The 17,876-nt window shown below is 39.4% G+C and overlaps 1 protein-coding gene across 1 annotated transcript; it reads left to right on the top strand.

Moving 5' to 3' along the window:
• The first annotated feature begins 455 nt into the window (after positions 1 to 455).
• On the top strand, positions 456 to 17,218 carry PRKAB2 (protein kinase AMP-activated non-catalytic subunit beta 2). Its single transcript, XM_063104621.1, has 8 exons — positions 456 to 561; positions 821 to 1,001; positions 4,555 to 4,721; positions 5,557 to 5,650; positions 5,869 to 5,989; positions 9,564 to 9,697; positions 10,389 to 10,457; positions 12,527 to 17,218. Exons 2-8 carry the CDS (start codon positions 846 to 848, stop codon positions 12,602 to 12,604), a joined length of 819 nt encoding a protein of 272 aa, XP_062960691.1. The 5' UTR covers positions 456 to 561; positions 821 to 845; the 3' UTR covers positions 12,605 to 17,218.
• The last annotated feature ends 658 nt before the right edge of the window (positions 17,219 to 17,876 follow it).

The following is a 17,876-nucleotide window of genomic DNA, read 5'->3' as shown; positions in this document are numbered from 1 at the left end:
AGTGGGGCCGACTGCTCTTTCCTTGACGCTCCGCACAGCAGAGTTTTGGCCTCCAGCAATTACACTATTTCCGTCCGCCCTGAGTTGGAAGTCCCTTTTTTATTCCCCATAGGAACCCATTCTCTGGGTGGCCAATCACAATGACGCCGCCCAGAGAAAGTTTTCAAGCACCTGAGAGCGGGCGAGGAGGCCGGGAAGAAAGCGATGCCTTCCTCCGGGGACCGAGTACGGAGCCCAGACAGGCGGCTCCGATCCCCCTCCGCAGGGAAAGATCAGGAACTCAACGTTCCAACGACTGGGCCCTGCCGAGCGCCCCCGCCTGGCGCTGGAGGCCGCGCGCGACTGCTCACCATCGAGGCGGCGCGGCGGCTAGAGAGGCCGGCGGCCGCAGGGAACGTGCACAGGGCGGGACCCGTGCCCCAGGCCTCGTAGCCATTTTAGGAGGAAACCCGGATTGCTCGCCTGGGGCGAGGCTTCAATTTCAACAACTTTATTAGTAACTTTATCCGCAGAACAGCCCTACCGCCAGGGGCCCGGGGAGGAGGAAACCTATTGCCAGAGGTGACTGGGGCGGGGGCGCCCCCGGGCAGGGAGGGCGGGGATGCGCGGGAGTTCCCGCCTGCGGGTTTCCTGGGCAGGGGACGGCGAGGGGGCCTGGAGATTTGCGGGCGTTCCTGCGGGCCAGGGGGGACTGGGGGGTCTCCCCGGGGCTCGGCTTCCCTGGTGCCGGGATTCCCTTCCCAAGCGCAGGGGCGGGGCCGGAGGCGCCGCTGACGTGGTCGCTGGGGTGTTCCCCACCCGCTGTCGTTCCCCGCGACAGGTGGCCCCCGACTCGAGCTGCAGCCATGGGAAACACCACCAGCGACCGGGTGTCCGGGGAGCGGCACGGCGGCAAGGCTGCCCGCGCCGAGGGCGCTGGAGGCCATGCCCCGGGCAAGGAGCACAAGATCATGGTGGGGAGCACCGACGACCCCAGCGTCTTCAGCCTGCCCGACTCCAAGGTAGGCGTCCGCACGCCCCCGGTTGTTGGCGATGCTGCGGCGGGCTTGGTTTCCCGGCTCCTCCTTCTTTGCTTGGCTTTCTCATCGCAGCGAACTGGGTTACGGTTTTTTGAATTAAAGCGATTTTCCGGGGATGGAGGTGTTGGATGTTAATTCTTCTTGCGGCGCTGCCTCAAAATAGGAGAAAGAGGCGAAGTTCTTGTTTTCCTGGTGTTCTGATTAATCTGTTGCCCACATTTTTAGGGTGGGAACAGTAGACACCTTATTCGTACCCCGTTCTCCTAACGCGCCCAGCTGCGCTCTTCTAAAGACTTGCTGAATTTATAGGTTGTAAGCCCTGGTGGTAAACTTCAGAGGGTAGTTTGCCTGAGGCGCTGGCTGTAGGCGGCAGTTTCTCACATTTGTCCAGAGGTGACTAAAATAATTTCTTTTTCCTGAAAATTTATATGTATTTCAGTATCATTTTTGCCCTTCCAGGATCGTTTTCCCCTTTGTCATAGCTGTGAGCAGCGACCACTTGCTTACTTGAATACTTGCTCCTAGTCTTGAGGATTAATGCAGGACATCATTTTGGTGGGCTGCTCAGTTTTTGTCCCGTACTTGATAGTTGTGGTGGTTGAGGCTGTGCTTCTTTCACGCCCAGCTGCTTCTCCCGTGGGAGAGCAAATGATTCCAGAATTTCTACACTTCTCAGTGGTTACTTCAAAATGTTGCCGTGGCTGAAAACAACCACCCACAGATGCCCTGAAGACCTTGCTCTCCATTTCAAGGACTTTCAAGAATATGGCAATTTGTGTTCACTAGACAGAAAAGACAGATGGAGCTGACAGCAATGTGATTACCATCCTAATGTTTCTTATCCCTTTTAGAGCTGTCAGCATTAAATACATTTAATTCCTCCATTGTAGGCTGACTGAGGTGAAATTGAAAAATGGAGGGATTGAGGAGATTGGGGTGTGTTTGATGTTTCTTATCACTTCATTACTGCCCACTAAACTGAGACATTAGAAGAGCAGATAATTATTTGACACATTCGTAGCACATGAAATTTGAATTCCATGGTTTGTTTATTTTCTTGACTCCTACCTTAGAAAGTGATCACAGAGAGAGAAGTGAAAGTGATCGAAAGGAGCATTTCTCGGGGTTTCTTCTCCATTCCTTTCTTCCTTCTCCTACTTCAGGACTTCTTCCTCATCATTTGGGCTGTCTACCCAGCCATCTGAATTTAGTTCTTCAAAGCTGTCTGAAGGTGATCTGCCTCATTGTATTTTTACCCTTCTCCTACATTGATGACTCAGGATTTAAGAGTATTTGTCAAACTGTGACTTGCAGTAATTGGTGTCCTGAGTAAAAGTCAGGTTGCTCTGTCTGAACAGGACCTATTTTGAATCATTCTTTCCCTCATCTCAATTTTGCCATTTGTGAAATAAGAAAATTGGTGCAGATAATTCTTAGTCTTATTCAAATCTGAAAATTTATAGCTTCCAATCTATCTTCTTTCTCTTCCCTCAATATTTTATTTAAACATCTTCAAACTGTAGTTCTAATTCTTGTTTTGCCTCTTGTCCTAGGGGTTTGGCTGACTATTTAACTTGGAGTAAACAGTCTTTCTGCTACTCAGCTGTGTTCATTCCTACCACAGAAATGACATGTCATAATCAGAAGGGCTTTCCTCCAAAGCTAGGCATATTAATAGTTTATAGCTTTCAAATTCTAAACTGAAAATCCTAAGTCATAACAGTGACTAATAGAAACAGTGACCGTGGGGCCTACATTGCTTCCAATGCTAGCCTTCATCAGTGGACTAGTTCAAAGGTTCTCAATCCTATTTGCACATTAGAATCACCTGGGATTTGTTTATTTTATGGAAAATTGGAAATATTTACAAAGTAGAGAGAACAGTATAATGAACTCTATGTACCTGTCACCCAGTTTAAACAACGATCAAATCATGAATGAACATGTGTCATCTATATCCTGACCCATGGCTCCCCACTCCAATTATTTTGAAGCAAATTCCAGACATTATGTTAAATATTATTTTATCTGTAACATTTTATGATGTACTTCTAAAGATGAGGTTTTTTGTTTGTTTGTTTGTTTGTTTCTGTGTTTATTTTAACATAATCACAGTATTACACAGTATTATCACCTGGGAAGCTTTTCAAAAATAGATTCCTGAACCCTATGTCTGAATCAGAATTTGAGGGTTATTCTTAGGCATATGTGAAAAGTCCTGTAATTCTAATGTAGCCAGTCAGGCAGGAGTGCATTGCCTTGAGAATATGGAGACCAAGCTTTTCTCTTAAGCCAATTCTTTATATAATGTGAAAGTCTCTTCAATTCTTTCTCCATTTACTTTGGATTTTGCTGCTACTGATGTCTCATGCTGTAGTTTTGAAAAATAATTGAGAGACAGTATGGAAGGCAAACTACCTCAATCATTTTGAAAAGAAAGCCCAAATGAATACGTTTTCTTGTTTGTTTTTAACTCACATTATTTTATTTGGCAATATTTTCACTTAATACTGTACTTTCTTATTTACCTATTTACCGAAGTCACAAGCTAATCTAAAGCAGGGGTCAGCAAACTTTTTCTGTAAATGGTCAGGTAAATATTTTAGATTTTGTGGACTGCGCAATTACTCATTTCTGCCATGGTAGCATGAAAGCAGCTGTAAAAGATAAACAAATAAGCGTAACTATTTTCCAATAAAACTTTATAAAAGCATCTGACCCACTGGCTGTAGTTTGCCAACTTCTGGTCTAAAGGATGGAGATGAAAAGAAACTTAACTAAGGAGTTAATTTTTTCAGAATCTTACAAACCTCCTTTGATAATGGAACTGCTCTTGTTCAAGGAAGCTGTGTTTTTGGTCTCTTTCTCTTTGAGGATCCAGTATTTTCATCCCTACTCCTGAAATAATAATTATAACCTGGCATAGATAAGCAAGTAAGATTTTATAACCACTTCTCAAATTTTAAGAAATCATTGATCTGGTTTTTGAATTTTTAATGTCCCTTATGTTTGTAACCTATTACCTAAAATAGAGTTTATGAATTATGTATGGATTTTGTTATCTCTAACTTTGATTACAGCTGATGATTGAGAGTTGTTCGTATTTGCCTGTGGAAAAATATATGGCTAACTTATCTTTTATACCATACTTTATTTTCACATTTTTCTTTTAAGAGGCACTCACAAGTGTATTATAATTGCTTGCCTTTGAGTTAATCTGGTAGTAGGAAGTTAGGTTTTTTTTATTTTTTAATTTTAAGGGAGGTCCTAAGGCTCTGAGCAAGTGAGTAATGTACACAGACTCAGCAGTTAGGCTGTGATTTAGTCAGCACGTAAGCATAAGCCATTTGAACATTTTTAGTCCTACATGAGTTCTGTTTCTGCAGTTTGTTCAAAATCTGATTTAGTTGCTAATTTTAGGGTTTATGTCCTTAGCCCAAGCCTAAGCACCTCTCTTTACCCTAGGGAGGAGAGTGACCTTTTAAGAATTCTTGGGTCACAATTTATTCTAGGGATGACCTACTCCTTCTTACAGCTCCCTGGGGACAAGGAGTTTGTATCATGGCAGCAGGATTTGGAGGACTCTGTAAAGCCCACACAACAGGCCCGGCCCACTGTTATCCGCTGGTCTGAAGGAGGCAAGGAGGTCTTCATCTCTGGGTCCTTCAACAATTGGAGCACCAAGATTCCACTGATTAAGAGGTGAAGACAAGTGACTTGGTTGGGTCTTCAGAGTCCAGGAATAGAGACCTGATTTCCCTTCTCAGAAGAGAGACCAGGCTGGTTTACTTTTTTGTGCCTGCTAGGGACTCTGTCTAGAACAGGCTGGTTTACTTTTCTGTGACCACTTACCATATCTGTGACTTATTTTTAAACTTCATTGCAACTCAGAGATATTTTCCCATTTAGACTATCACTGCCTCAGAGGGACTTACAACAGCTTTGTGGGTGCATTCTTTAGGACTGTGTTATACAAGTCCTTCTATGCTGGTGGGAAGTTTTCTGTAACTGGCTGAGTCCTATTGCTCTGATTTCTGCGCTAAAAGCAAAAGATATGTAAAGTTCTAGATGGCAATGTTATTTGTTGCATGCAAAGGAATAATGAATTATTTAACTGGTTGTCAGAATGCCCTTTGTATGGTAGGTCATTTCCCAGAAATGGCTCACCAAAATATGGAAAGAGTACCTCGAGGCACTTCTGTATCCTGAACCTACCTGTTATCTTATTTATACTTGTGAGGAATCTATTCTGTGAGCAAAATAGTTGTACTAAGGTGAATCATTTTGGGAGATTAATGTCTTCATTATTCTTTTACAGATATTGGTTAAGAATTAAAGTTGTTGGGACGGGTTTGCAAATACATGTCTAAGGTGATATAGGAAAGGAGAATGGATTTATAAATTATTTTTTATGTTAAGGGATAAAGTGGCTTAGGAATATGGGAGATCATTGGTATGATACTGCAATTGCCACTTGGTTTTTACATTCTGTCCTCTAAAGGGAATTTGCTGTTTGACTTTCTGTTTTCTTCTGTAGCCATAATGACTTTGTTGCCATCCTGGACCTCCCTGAGGGAGAGCACCAATACAAGTTCTTTGTGGATGGACAGTGGGTTCATGATCCCTCAGAGGTAAGGCCTTGATCTCCGAGGGTAGCCACTGACTTAGCAGATTCATTTTAGCTGTCATTGCTGTCAGGATTGATGGGCAGCAGCTCCCCCACACTGAATTTTTCTCTTGATAAAAGATGGAGTATGATCATTTTTAACTTTTACAAAAAGAATAGGGTTGGATGGAAGAGACAGATTTGAAAAGGGGATTCAGTAATTTTTTCTATTCTCTGTTTCAGCCTGTGGTTACCAGTCAGCTTGGCACGATTAACAATTTGATCCATGTCAAGAAATCTGATTTTGAGGTGTTTGATGCTTTAAAGCTGGATTCTATGGAGAGCTCTGAGACATCTTATCGAGGTCATTTTATAGTATTTGCTCTTTCTTGCTATCTTTCTTATAATGCTTGTTCCTTCTGAATCCTATATATATTTCTAATGTAAACATTTAGTTTAACTTCTTTGGGCAAAAAACATCTCAGTCTGGTGTATTCTATTTCAAATTTTTTTAACCAGACACACACACACACACACACACACACACACACACACACACACACACACACACACACACACACACACACACACACACACACACACACACACACACACACACACACACACACACACACACACACACACACACACACACACACACACACACACACACACACACACACACACACACACCAGTAACACAGGCCTCATGGTACAATATTTGCCTTTATTACATGTGTGATGCACTCTCTTTTCTATTTTACCTTTTGTAATCCACTAATGAGCTACAGCCTGTAGTTTGAAAAGCTATTTTTAGTAATATTTCAGGTTTTCCATTGACCTTTGGTGGTATCACCCAGTGTAGACTAGTGGTGCCTGCTTTGTCTTGTTAAGCTGCTTCAGCTTAATCCTGCCAGTTTGAGAACTCAGATGGCATTTCTACAGTTTTATGAGGCCCTAAAAGTGGGGCAGTCCTTGAGGGAAAAGGAGTTTAAAACAAAACAAAACAAAACAAAACCCACAATTGTTTTGTATGTAATTTAAATTTTGCAAGGTTTTGGTTAAAAGAAAAAATTCCTTGGTAGAGGAGAAGACCTGTACATTTTTGTTTCCTTATTATTTTTTCCAAGGACTTCATCTCTACTTACATTTGCTATAGAACCAGAAGAATGTTTTGTTAACCACATTCATAGTTACTGTTTTGTTACTATATTTTATTTTCTTTTGTTACTTTATAGTAAGAGCTATGACTGTCTAAAGAACTATGCACTGTATTACGGGTTAGCACACTTCTCTCTTGTGAGTTCAAAACCTGACTCTGCTAGCTAATTTTGCCGTCATGGACAAGTTCCTCAACATTTGAGATTCAGAGTTCCTAACAGTAAAATCAGATGCTTAGACAGTCAGTGATTATCAGCTGAGGAGGTGCAGTTCTTTAAGTGGAGCATATTAGAATCTCAGAGCACAAGGGTGGCTTGTGCAGTTTCTAAAAGAATTATCAATAGTATAATAATTACCTGTTTAGGAAAATTTTGAAAATATTATTCATTATATAAGCTCAGAAAGTTAAGCTGGACATTCTTCTTGACTGGAGGCTGGGCAGTGATTTTAAAAGGTTTAAAAATACTGAATTAAATTATGAGGCTACTTTTTACTAAATTTTTGCATTATATGATTCTGACAAAGCAACCAATGACTAATAGACATGTAATCATAAATTATAAAGAGAGATTAGCATACCTTTGATATTTCTGTCTTCCCTTTTTCACCCAGTTTCCCAGTCCACTGAAGTAAGGCTTAGAATACATTTTATTAGGAATCTTCAGATGATGGGTTTTAATCTGCACTTATTTAACATCTAGCTGTGTGTGTGACTTTGGGCAAATCATTTAACAAATTAGTATTTATTTTTCTCTGGCGAAAAGGAAATAAAAACTGTTCTATGTTCTTATCAAGGATGTTTTGTTGATCACGTGACAAAATAACCAAAAGTACTTTGAAAAGTTTCAAGTTCTACATATTTTTAAGATATTGTTTAATATCATAGTACTATTGTTACTTTTTTTCCTCTTGCTGCATATATTTAGCTGAAACCTGAGTTCTTATAGCAAACTGATTATCGAAATCTTTTTTACCAGAGACTATAAAAACATTTTTTAATTAAAAAAGTGATATCATAATATAGTTCTTTTCATTTTTGTATTTTTCCTTCTGTTCTTGTCTGCATACATTTTTTCGAGATATAATTTACATACCATAAAGTTTACCCTTTTAAAGTGTACAATTCAGTAATTTTTAGTATATTCAGAGTTGTACAACCATCACTATCTAATTCCAGAGTGTGTTAATCACCCTAAAAAGAAATCCTGTACCCATTAGCAATTTCCATTCCCTCATCCCCTCAACTCCTGGCAACCACAAATCTACTTTCTGTCTTTTTGGATTTCAGTATTCTAGACATTTCATCTAAATAGAATCATATAATATGTGGTCTTTTGTGTCTGGCTTTAATTCAGCATGTTTTTAGGGTTAACCCATGTTATATGTAACATGTATCATACTTTGCTTTTTTTATGGCTGAATAGAATTCCATTGTATGGGCATACCATTTTGTTTATTCATTCATTAGTTGATAGACATTTGAATTGTTTCCACCCTTTGGCTATTATGAATAGTGCTGTTATAAAAATTCCTGTACAAGTTTTTGTGTGGACATATGTTTTCATTTCTCTTGGGTATATATCCAGGAGTGTAATTGCTGAGTCATAGGGTAACTTTATGTTTAACTTTTTGAGGAACTTCCAACTTTTCCAAAGTGGCTGAACTATTTTACATTACTGCTAGCAATGGGGATAGTATGAAGGTTCCAGTTTCTCCACGTCTTTGCAAACACTCGTTATTGTCTGTCTTTTTGATTATAGCCATCCTAGTATGAAGTGGTGTCTTACTGTGGTTTTGATTTGCATTTCTCTAATGACTACTGTGTACATTTTGTTGTTCTTGCTGCAATCATTGTGAAATAGGGCAAAGATTATTAATTTTGTTTTATGGATGAGGAAACTGACCATAGTGAAGGGATTTGTCCAAGTTCTTACAACTGATAAATGGAGTAGCTCCTCCTTGAGCCTGGGTCTTTGACCCTTCATCTCTTCTTCTGTCCCCCAAATCATGTTGCCATGTTGAAGAACTTCATGGCTTGTGTCCAGGATGACTTGGATTTTTCCTTTGGTAACCATACAGTTGTAGACCCAACATGTCACAAGTTTATGATCTATGACTTCTATCATATTTAATATTAACTGCCAAGTATTGCTAGATTTTCCCATGCATTCTTGTGGAATATACTAAAAAGCAAATGTACCTCACAGGGCCTGGTTTTCCAAAGTCTTGCAGTTTCAAATATGGACCTTGCGGAGGACTGGAAATTTTCCTCAGGCTATAAGTCTCTGGTGTAAGATAAAGAATTGTGGCACAGCAAGGTTGCTGGCTCAAAGACAGATTAGTTACTGACTGATATCTAACTTGCTGGAAAATTGCTAGAGGGTGAAGGAATGTTTGCTAAAATCAAGCTTTTGTTAATTGCCTTACTGGAATGTCATCTGGCTTGTTTTACTGAAAGTTACCAGCTAATGCTGTTAAACTATAACCCCACCAAGTCTCTTCCTGTAACTTCCTGGTCTGGAAAATATATGCAGGAAGAGAACCCCAATTCGGCGTTAATTTCCCAAGGAAGGGTTGCCTCTTGCTGGAGGGTCCGAGGGAAGTTAACCACTTCTGGGCTTCTCACTGCTCTGAAGAGATGGGCTTTGAGTAATCCTTTGCGTCTCCGTCAACCAGGGGAAGTGGGGTGACAAATCTGCAGGGGGCGAAGCAACACAAAGCAACACATTCTTACTAATTCTTCAATTTTCCCTCATATTTGCATAAATATCTTTCAGACCTTTCCAGCTCACCCCCAGGGCCTTATGGTCAAGAAATGTATGTGTTTCGATCTGAGGAGAGATTCAAATCTCCACCCATCCTTCCTCCTCACCTACTCCAAGTTATTCTTAACAAGGACACTAATATTTCTGTGAGTATCCTGAGAGTATTGCTGGGACATCTGTGGATCTCTAGTACCATTCAGGCCAAAGTTCAGTAATTCTAGAGGTTTGGGATTATTGTAAAGATATATTGAGTTTATAAAACATATACAACATATCAGTGACATTACAGATTTTTTTTTCCAGGCTGAGTTGTGGCTTCTTCAAGTGCTGATAACAAAATTTATAGTTGTCTCCTGGTCTTAATAAAATCAGGACCATCTATGAATTGCTAGAACCAATTTCTGGGACTTCTATTCCAATACAAGATAAGGAATACTTATTATTGGGGATATATAAAATAATTATAAAAAGTTTTTTTTGCATGCAACTTATATTTTTATTCAGTCTAATAATAAATAATGTTAATAATTCTAAGATTGTTTTTGCCTCTTAACACAAATCTTCCATATGTGTCATGGGCAAGATTTTTGTTTAGCCCTACTAAGGAAGATTAGTAGATTTTGAGGCTTAGGGTTTCTGCTTTGGACTGAAAATTTTTCTAATTTTTTGTAATGTGAATGTATTTTTAAAATATACCAAGGTGGGTGCATTATTTAAAAGAGATAATGTGTTTTAGTTTAGAGTTTCTCCATAGTCTCAAAGAGCTCTGAGGAAGAGTAAACTGTCTTATCTGTCTGTGCATCTGATCCTGTTTAGTGATTTTTTTTTCTTTCTTAGTGTGACCCAGCCTTACTCCCTGAGCCCAACCATGTTATGCTGAACCATCTCTATGCATTGTCCATTAAGGTAAGTGATGGCCTTGACTCTTCCCAGAACTCCACAAAGTGAGAGGACAAGGGTGACAGATGTTCTCCAGTGATTACTTACTATGCTATTTCATTGAAACGGAAGCTGGGAGTAATGCTCAAATTGTAGAACTTTCTTTTTTAACTAGTGGGTTGTCTGTTTTTAAATCTCAGTCTCTATATCTGTGTTCTGGCTAGCTCAATTGCCCTGTGATTGAATGGACTTTTTTGCTTCCCAGTTTCTTTTTGGGTGGATAGAACCTTTATACCACTTAAGTTTGAGTTCATAGCAGCAGTTTTCATTTGCGGAAAAAGCAGGGTTAGCTTCCAGTTCAAAGAATGCTTAAATGTGATTTAAGCTTTCTATTTTTTTAAATGTGGAATCGAGCTACTTTCAGGCGTCTCATTCATATATAGCCAAGGGCTTGCATCTTTCCTATACATTAGGTAAATGAGAAATGTGACAAGATCTGCCCTGTCCCCTCCAACTCTAGAGTCCTCCTTGGTTTTTGTGCTGCTTCAGTTTCTGGGTTGAAAATGTCTGTTCTGTTCTGTTTTGTCATGTCTTTGTGGTTTGGCTATTGGAATAAAGTTACATAGCTCTGTGGTTATCAAACTAGGCTGATCAGGAAGATTGTGAACATACAGATTCAGCGGCTTCTTCCCCAGAGATTCTGAATAAGTGCATCGAGAATGGGCCCCAGTAATTTTTTTTTAAGCTACTTATATTCCTTAGATCTGCAGCTAGATTAGGGAAATTACTGATACAGCTGACTTTAACAGATTATGTGGTAGCATATAAAATTTAAGAATATAGTATTAATTTTTATAATAACCTTGTGAGATAAGTATTATTTTTAATCCCTATCTTATAGATAAAGAAACTAAGGCTCAGAGAAGGTCAAATTGCCAGTAAGTACCAGACACAGGCCGGAGGTTCAGTCCTCTTATCCTAATTCCATGTTCTTTCCTATATATCTTTGTACTGGGTTTTTCAAAGTAGATCTTTCTCTCATCTGCTCTTCATTTCTATAAAACCTTTCTTGGAGTTTAATTTTTTTTATCTGCCTTGTCTCCATTTATCAGTGTACTCTGGTCACAAAATGTTAACCTGAGAAACATTCATTGTGGATAATACGGTAAAGGGGAAAGTAGGAAGATACACTGGTTTCTAAATTGGATTTTCTCGGGTTCTTTGGGATCTGGTTGAATTTTGTGTCCTACAGCTGCTCCTTGGCTGTCAGCTGATGCCCACAAGGCTGTTATCTCTTCCTACGGTACATCTGTGATCTGTAACAAAGCTTGGGAAACAGTAGCTCTTACTCTGCTCTCACTGGTTCTGACCCAGGTGAAGGTCTTGGTTATATTGGTTCAGCCTGGCTTTGACCCGTTCACGGTTCTTTCAGATTGTTCAGGCTGTTTGGAATTGATCCATTGGATTGAGTGTCTTTCTAAGGAGGATCTAGGGCTCCACTGTGTTCAAGGATAGAGGGGGATTCCTAGGTTCCCTGTGGATCAGAGAGGACTTTTTGAATTCATCTCTGCCATTACATGGAAATTAGACCTGCATCGAGGCTTGGAAATGGTTTTTTAGAAGGATCACTTCCCTTTTCTCTCATTGCATTTAAGACTTCCTTTTAGAAATGGATGCCAGGATATATTTCTTTATTTTTTTCTTTACTAGTTTTAAGCCCAATATTAGAATTTAAAATGGGGAAGAAAGTGAGGAAGGAGACTAAATATTTCTTCAGCACCTTTTATGTGTCAGGGACTGACTGTGCCAGATATTCTCATGCGATCATCAGAGCCGCCTTAATGATAGGTGTTATCCTTTTGTAATGATGAGAAAAATAAAATTAGAGACATTAAGTAGATTACCCAATGCCACAGATAGAATAATGATAGGAGTCAGGATAGGAACTGAAGCTGATTTGACCCCCAAAGCAACCTCTTTCTATTCTGTCAAACTGTCTCTGTCCAAAGTGAGTGACTGTGAAGGACTGATGGCTGGGGAGAACTGCCTACTGCTTGAACTCATGAATTAGCTGCATATGTTGTTTTCCCTTGCAGGACAGTGTGATGGTCCTTAGTGCAACCCATCGCTACAAGAAGAAGTATGTCACTACTCTGCTGTACAAGCCCATCTGAAGGGATCCCTTCTTGCCTCCAAGGATTCAGGAGAAGTATCTTTCTTGCCTTTCTGGACTAAACCAGTCTTATCTGAGACTGGAAGGCTGATTTGCTTTGAGGCTGATATGTGTGTTTCAGAGCCTCTGAGTAGGATGCTCTGCTTTTGCAATTGATTGCAGATGAGAGCTTTATGAGTTTGTGGAATTTATTTTAAGAAAAAAAAAATATATATCTACATATAAGAGGAAGGTTAATGGAAGCCTCCTAACCCCAGCTAGATGTATTCTCTCTGCCTGTGGGTACTCACCAAGACCTGTTTTAGGATGTTGCAGGAATAACTATACAGGAAACTTTTTTCCTAAAATGAAAGAACAGCATACTCTTAGGATCCTTGTTGGGCAGAGAGTCACTGCTACCTTGGCTTTCCAAGGGATGGACTTGTGCTAGACTGCTGCCCTTCATACAGCTGCCTCATTGCAGGGGCAGCTTTTTTTTTGCATGGTTTCTGTATTCCCAGAATATGTGACACAATCTGTGATTTTTATGATACTAGATACCCCACAAGAATCCTTTTTTCCTCTCTTTCACATTCTTCCTTTAACAGCCTCCTTCAGATCCCATACCTCACCCCTCTCTAACATGAAACTCAATGGGTAAGTGACCCTTCTGAAAAGTTGTGTGAGACCTGTCCCACTTCAGAGACTAAGGCTGCCAGTAGATCTCCTTTTCAGCCTAGCACAGGCCCAGGTCACTTTGTTACTGCTTGTTTTAACTTCTACTAAAAAAAATATCACTCAGCCTTATAAGAAAGGCAGCATGCAGAAGATCTACTTTTTTGTTTCAGTTTGGTGCCATAGCTTAGGCCATACTGACACATACCACAGGTTTCCCACTTGGGCTGGCCCTGCTTCCATCTTTTCTTTCTCAGAACAGATGGCACTGAAGGTAGGAGTGGAACCAGGGAAAACTTTCATGTCTTTCATTCTTGAAGGATTTTTATGTGCCTGCATTTTTCTTTAATGAAAAAAAAAAAGCCTTTCATTGGTCTTAAGAGATTGTATTAGAGAAATTCAAGCTCTTGGTAAATGGTTCTTAAGATTTCCTTTTCTAGTCTAGCCCTCTACAATCTTACACTAATATGGCCCAGATTGTGCACATTATTACACTAAACACTGCTCTAAATATAAGTTCATTCAGGCTCATTTGATGCATCTGAAGGGTTCCCTCAACCTAAAAATTTGTTAGGCCAAGAAGCAAGAAAGCATCCCTGTGGTTCCCAATGACGAAAAGTGTTGCTCTTTGCACTAAGTGTTAACAAGATCATTCTGCCTCTTCTTTTTAAAAGTGTTTGATGATGAAAGGGGTCACTGATTTCCATTTATGGACTGAAAAGTAGCTATTCAATCAACTCTTGGGATTCAGAGATAAAACACTTTTTTCCAAGTATCTGTGGCTCTTCCATTTTACAGATAAATGGAAGTCAAACATTTGGCACTGAAGGAGGCCAACCTGTTGATGATTAAGAGACTCCTTGACTGCTAGCATGAGCCCAGTCACATTGAGAGGAAACCTACAGGTCCGTTTAGCTACCTCCTGTCTTTCCTAGACAAAGCTACCAACACAGTTATCTCGGCTATGTAGACCTCTTGACCCAAGTGTGAGGCAATAAGTTGTGGCGTTGTTGTGTAGCTGGGAATACAAATTACTAAGTGCTTTGGTAGTTAATTGCAGAGAGTAAATATTGCTTTAGCCATCCAAGGCCATCTTCTGTAGCAAAAGGCTTTTGTGGAGGACCTTTTATGGTCCCAATCACTTTTTGAATGGTGTGCCATTTAAAAAATGTAGGCCAAATCCTGTTACAACCAACTCTCAGGATCTACATAGTTTTCAATTGTACTAGAATTTTGTTTTCATCTAATACCCATTAAATAAGAGGGCCACTTAGGAGGATTCAAAATCTTGGTTATTACATGGAGGATTTTGTTGTACTCATTTTTTGTCAACAGTGTTGAAATGTGATTATCTATGTGTCCATGTGTTAAAATTTTTACTCCACTCAGATGTAGAGTGGGGCAGGAACAGAGATCTCTTCAATTTCTCTCAAGCCAAAGGCTTCTGTGAATTGGGTCTGGCTTTATGACAGTAGGTTTTGGTGCTGGTGACCTTCAGATCTTTCTAATCCTAATCTGGAAATGAGCAGATAATGTCAATTTCCCAAGTTAGGTAATCTTTTAGCCAGATATGAAATGGGAGCCTACCTGCCAGCTGGTACAGAGGGGATGAGTAAGAGAACGTGGGTGATGACTCATTCACTGCTGTCCCGTTTCAATACTGCTCAGACTAGGATACTTCAAAAAGTTTTTGGAAAAATAAGAAGATAATATGGATCTTTCCATGAACTTCTTGAAATACCCTTGTACATGGCCCTGAGAAGCCTTATCTCTGTCCCCAAGAAACTATTTGTGAGGGAGGAAGGTAGTCCAAGTACAATTCACTCATCCTTTTGTATTGGTTAGTTAAAAAGGTAGTTTATTTTCTGCAGAAGACAGTTTGACAGATTTTGAAAATGAGTAAAGGCAAACAAAACTTTTTTAGACTTTTTTTTTTTTGCCTATAGGAATTTCACAGAGTCAAAGTTGGCAGAATAAGAAAATAGCTCTTCAGGAGGGCTGACCCTTAAAGAACTGCAATATGGTTTTAAGGTTGTCGGGGAAAAGAAAGAAGAATGACTGAGCTGAGGAGTGATATTAGGAAAATAAAGGCTTAAGTAACCCAGAACTGAAAATAACCTCTTTTTAAAAAAATTAAATCAGACATAAGATGGTGGTGTCCTTGGATTTTATTGTATAAAACTTAGCTGTATGTCAAAATCTTTGCTTTGCCTCTTGTTCCTATTCTATTCCCTTTTCTCTCTATTATTGTTCCTATTCCCTTCCCTTTCCTCTCTATTCTGCTTTAAGTTCATTTGTTAGGCCGACTTTATCAGAGTCTCAAGTCAAACATTACCTACAGTACATAGATTAGTCATCTTGCTGGTATGGAGAAGTTCCATACCATGGTTATTAGCTTGCTTTAAGCTTAGAGTTGAATGGCATCTAACCATTGTAGGCAGCACCTGTAAGTGGCATACCTAGCCTCAGTTGTGTTGGCTTTTTTAACGTATGCTTGTATGGTGGAGAAACTCTGTAAAAGAAGAATCAAAGAGAAGTTTCTGAGAGGATCCTATAAACCTAGGCCCACTCACTTTCCTCCAGTTATTTCTAGTCTCTTGTAGAACTAATGGATCTGAGATAAACCTTTGAGAAGTGTCAGTATTCCATGTATGCTGCTAAAATTAAATTAAGATTGCAGAGAAGCGATACCTCCAGACTGGGAAGTATTTATATTAATCTGGAATATAGATGAAGGAGATGTACTAATGATAGGATTCCCTGCTTTTAATTGGGGAAATAGGGCTTTTAAAATTTTGACCTCAACTAAAACATGATATGCAATAGTCTATGTTTGTATGTGTTTGAAATACATTCTTTCTCAGAGATTTCTGCTTCTTCATGCTCTAGTGATTTGGGGGCATGGGCTTAAGAGCAGGTATACAGTTTGTTCCTACATTATTCTGACTCATCTATAAAGTCAGATTTTGCTTTTTTCTACCAGAGGCTGCTGACTCCAGTTGCCCTTGGGGTGGAGGACCTGGGAGGTATAAGGGTCTTTCAAAATTCTATGGATCTAGGCATTTATGTCTCTATAAGTGCCAGTCACAGTTGGAGATTGAAGGACTGATTTCTGCAACGAACCCACACTTTTGGAGTAAAAAGCCAAGTCTTTTTTAAGTTATAAGGAAAAAGAAGAAAAAGAAAAATTCAAGTCTCTTACTTCTGGAATCCAATTCTTAGCAATGGAATCTCTCCAGGATTCTAATTTAGGCTTTGTCTTGGTTTGCTTTTCTCAGTTGTGCTTTGAAGTGAATAAGCTTCGTTAAAAATTAAATTTTTTATTAGTTCCAACATTAGTTGGAATTCACTTGAATTAATTGTGAGTAGCACAGTACTTTTGCAGTAAGATTGGTGTGATAATAAATACTATGGATTTTGTAGGTGTCAGGTTAGTTAAGGGATACCAACATTAAGTATTATATTAGGAATTGATCATCTTATTTCTTTTTTATTCCCCTCTACAGAACACTTATCCTACTCAGCTTATGATTTTAGGATAGCCAAAGCTCACTGTTGTTGACTAGTTCTAATCCCTGTACTGGGTCCCCCTATTTGAGACTTGTCTGAAGTTTGGTAAATTGGAGGGTGATGGTTGGTATTACTTTGAAGCATTTTGAATGAGTGCAGCTTTATGTCTGTCGTAAAAGGGGAATATAATAAGACTACAATTTGAAGGGAATTAAATATGCGAGAGTCCTCTTTTAAATGGTGCTTTTTGTAACCTTCAGTGCTGAGATACAGAGCTGCTTTTCAGTTTTTCACAAAAAAATGGTGTACAAGTATGGATTTTAAAGCTTTTCTCTAAATGTAATTTGTCACTGGACTCTGACATGCCTGAAAATTATATGATGTAACACATCCAGAAATGTGGGGTTTTTTTCCATAAAGCTGTTTAATAAAAGTATTATACAGCAATAAATTTGAGTTATTTACTGATTACTGATTATATTATCAAGATCTATCTGCCTTCATAATCTCAGGACCTAAAGAATGTAAATTGTCAGACAGGTACCTTTGAATAAAGGGAGAAGTCATAGGTGTAGGGGACACATGTAATGTCCTTCTGTTACTTTTCCTTTTCTGTTTGTTCCAGACTATGCCAACATTAACTACAGAAATGCAAGCCCAATGAGTAATTTGACTTTTGGCATTTTCTTTGAACTGACCGTACATTTAACTATTATCCTGTGCTGGACTAGCTGAGATCTTAGACCAGTGATTCTCATCAGTGTCTGCACATTCATATCACCTGTGGAGATTCTATAAACATATTGATGCCCAGTCTACTATCTTGACCATAATTAAATGGAAATTTCTGGTGTGGGGTCCAGGCATCTGTATTTTTTTAAGTTCCCCAGATGATTCAAATGTACATACAGACTTGAAGACCACTGTCCTGGACCCTCTGTATATCTCTTTCTCTGTCATATACTTCATTATAATATGAAAACAGATTGTATACTACATTTCAACAGCAAATTCCTTTTCTCAGATGGTTTTGTTCAAGACCATGATTGTAATATGATAGTTTTTATTTTCCACCCCTTTATTTCATAGGGTTTTTACATAGGCCTCTG

The sequence above is a fragment of the Cynocephalus volans genome, chromosome 8 (genome assembly GCF_027409185.1).
Source record: "Cynocephalus volans isolate mCynVol1 chromosome 8, mCynVol1.pri, whole genome shotgun sequence".
NCBI classification, from domain to species: Eukaryota; Metazoa; Chordata; class Mammalia; order Dermoptera; family Cynocephalidae; genus Cynocephalus; species Cynocephalus volans.
Note: the sequence above shows the minus strand (reverse complement) of the source record. Positions and strands in the feature narration are given on the sequence as shown.

What these genes read in the sequence shown, in the direction of transcription:
- PRKAB2 (XM_063104621.1), top strand. Translation starts at nt 846, where the DNA reads ATGGGAAACACCACCAGCGACCGGGTGTCCGGGGAGCGGCACGGCGGC. An exon ending in GGGTTCATGATCCCTCAGAG is followed by an intron (nt 5,651 to 5,868) that starts GTAAGGCCTTGA and finishes TCTCTGTTTCAG; the next exon opens with CCTGTGGTTACCAGTCAGCT. An exon ending in CTCTGAGACATCTTATCGAG is followed by an intron (nt 5,990 to 9,563) that starts GTCATTTTATAG and finishes AATATCTTTCAG; the next exon opens with ACCTTTCCAGCTCACCCCCA.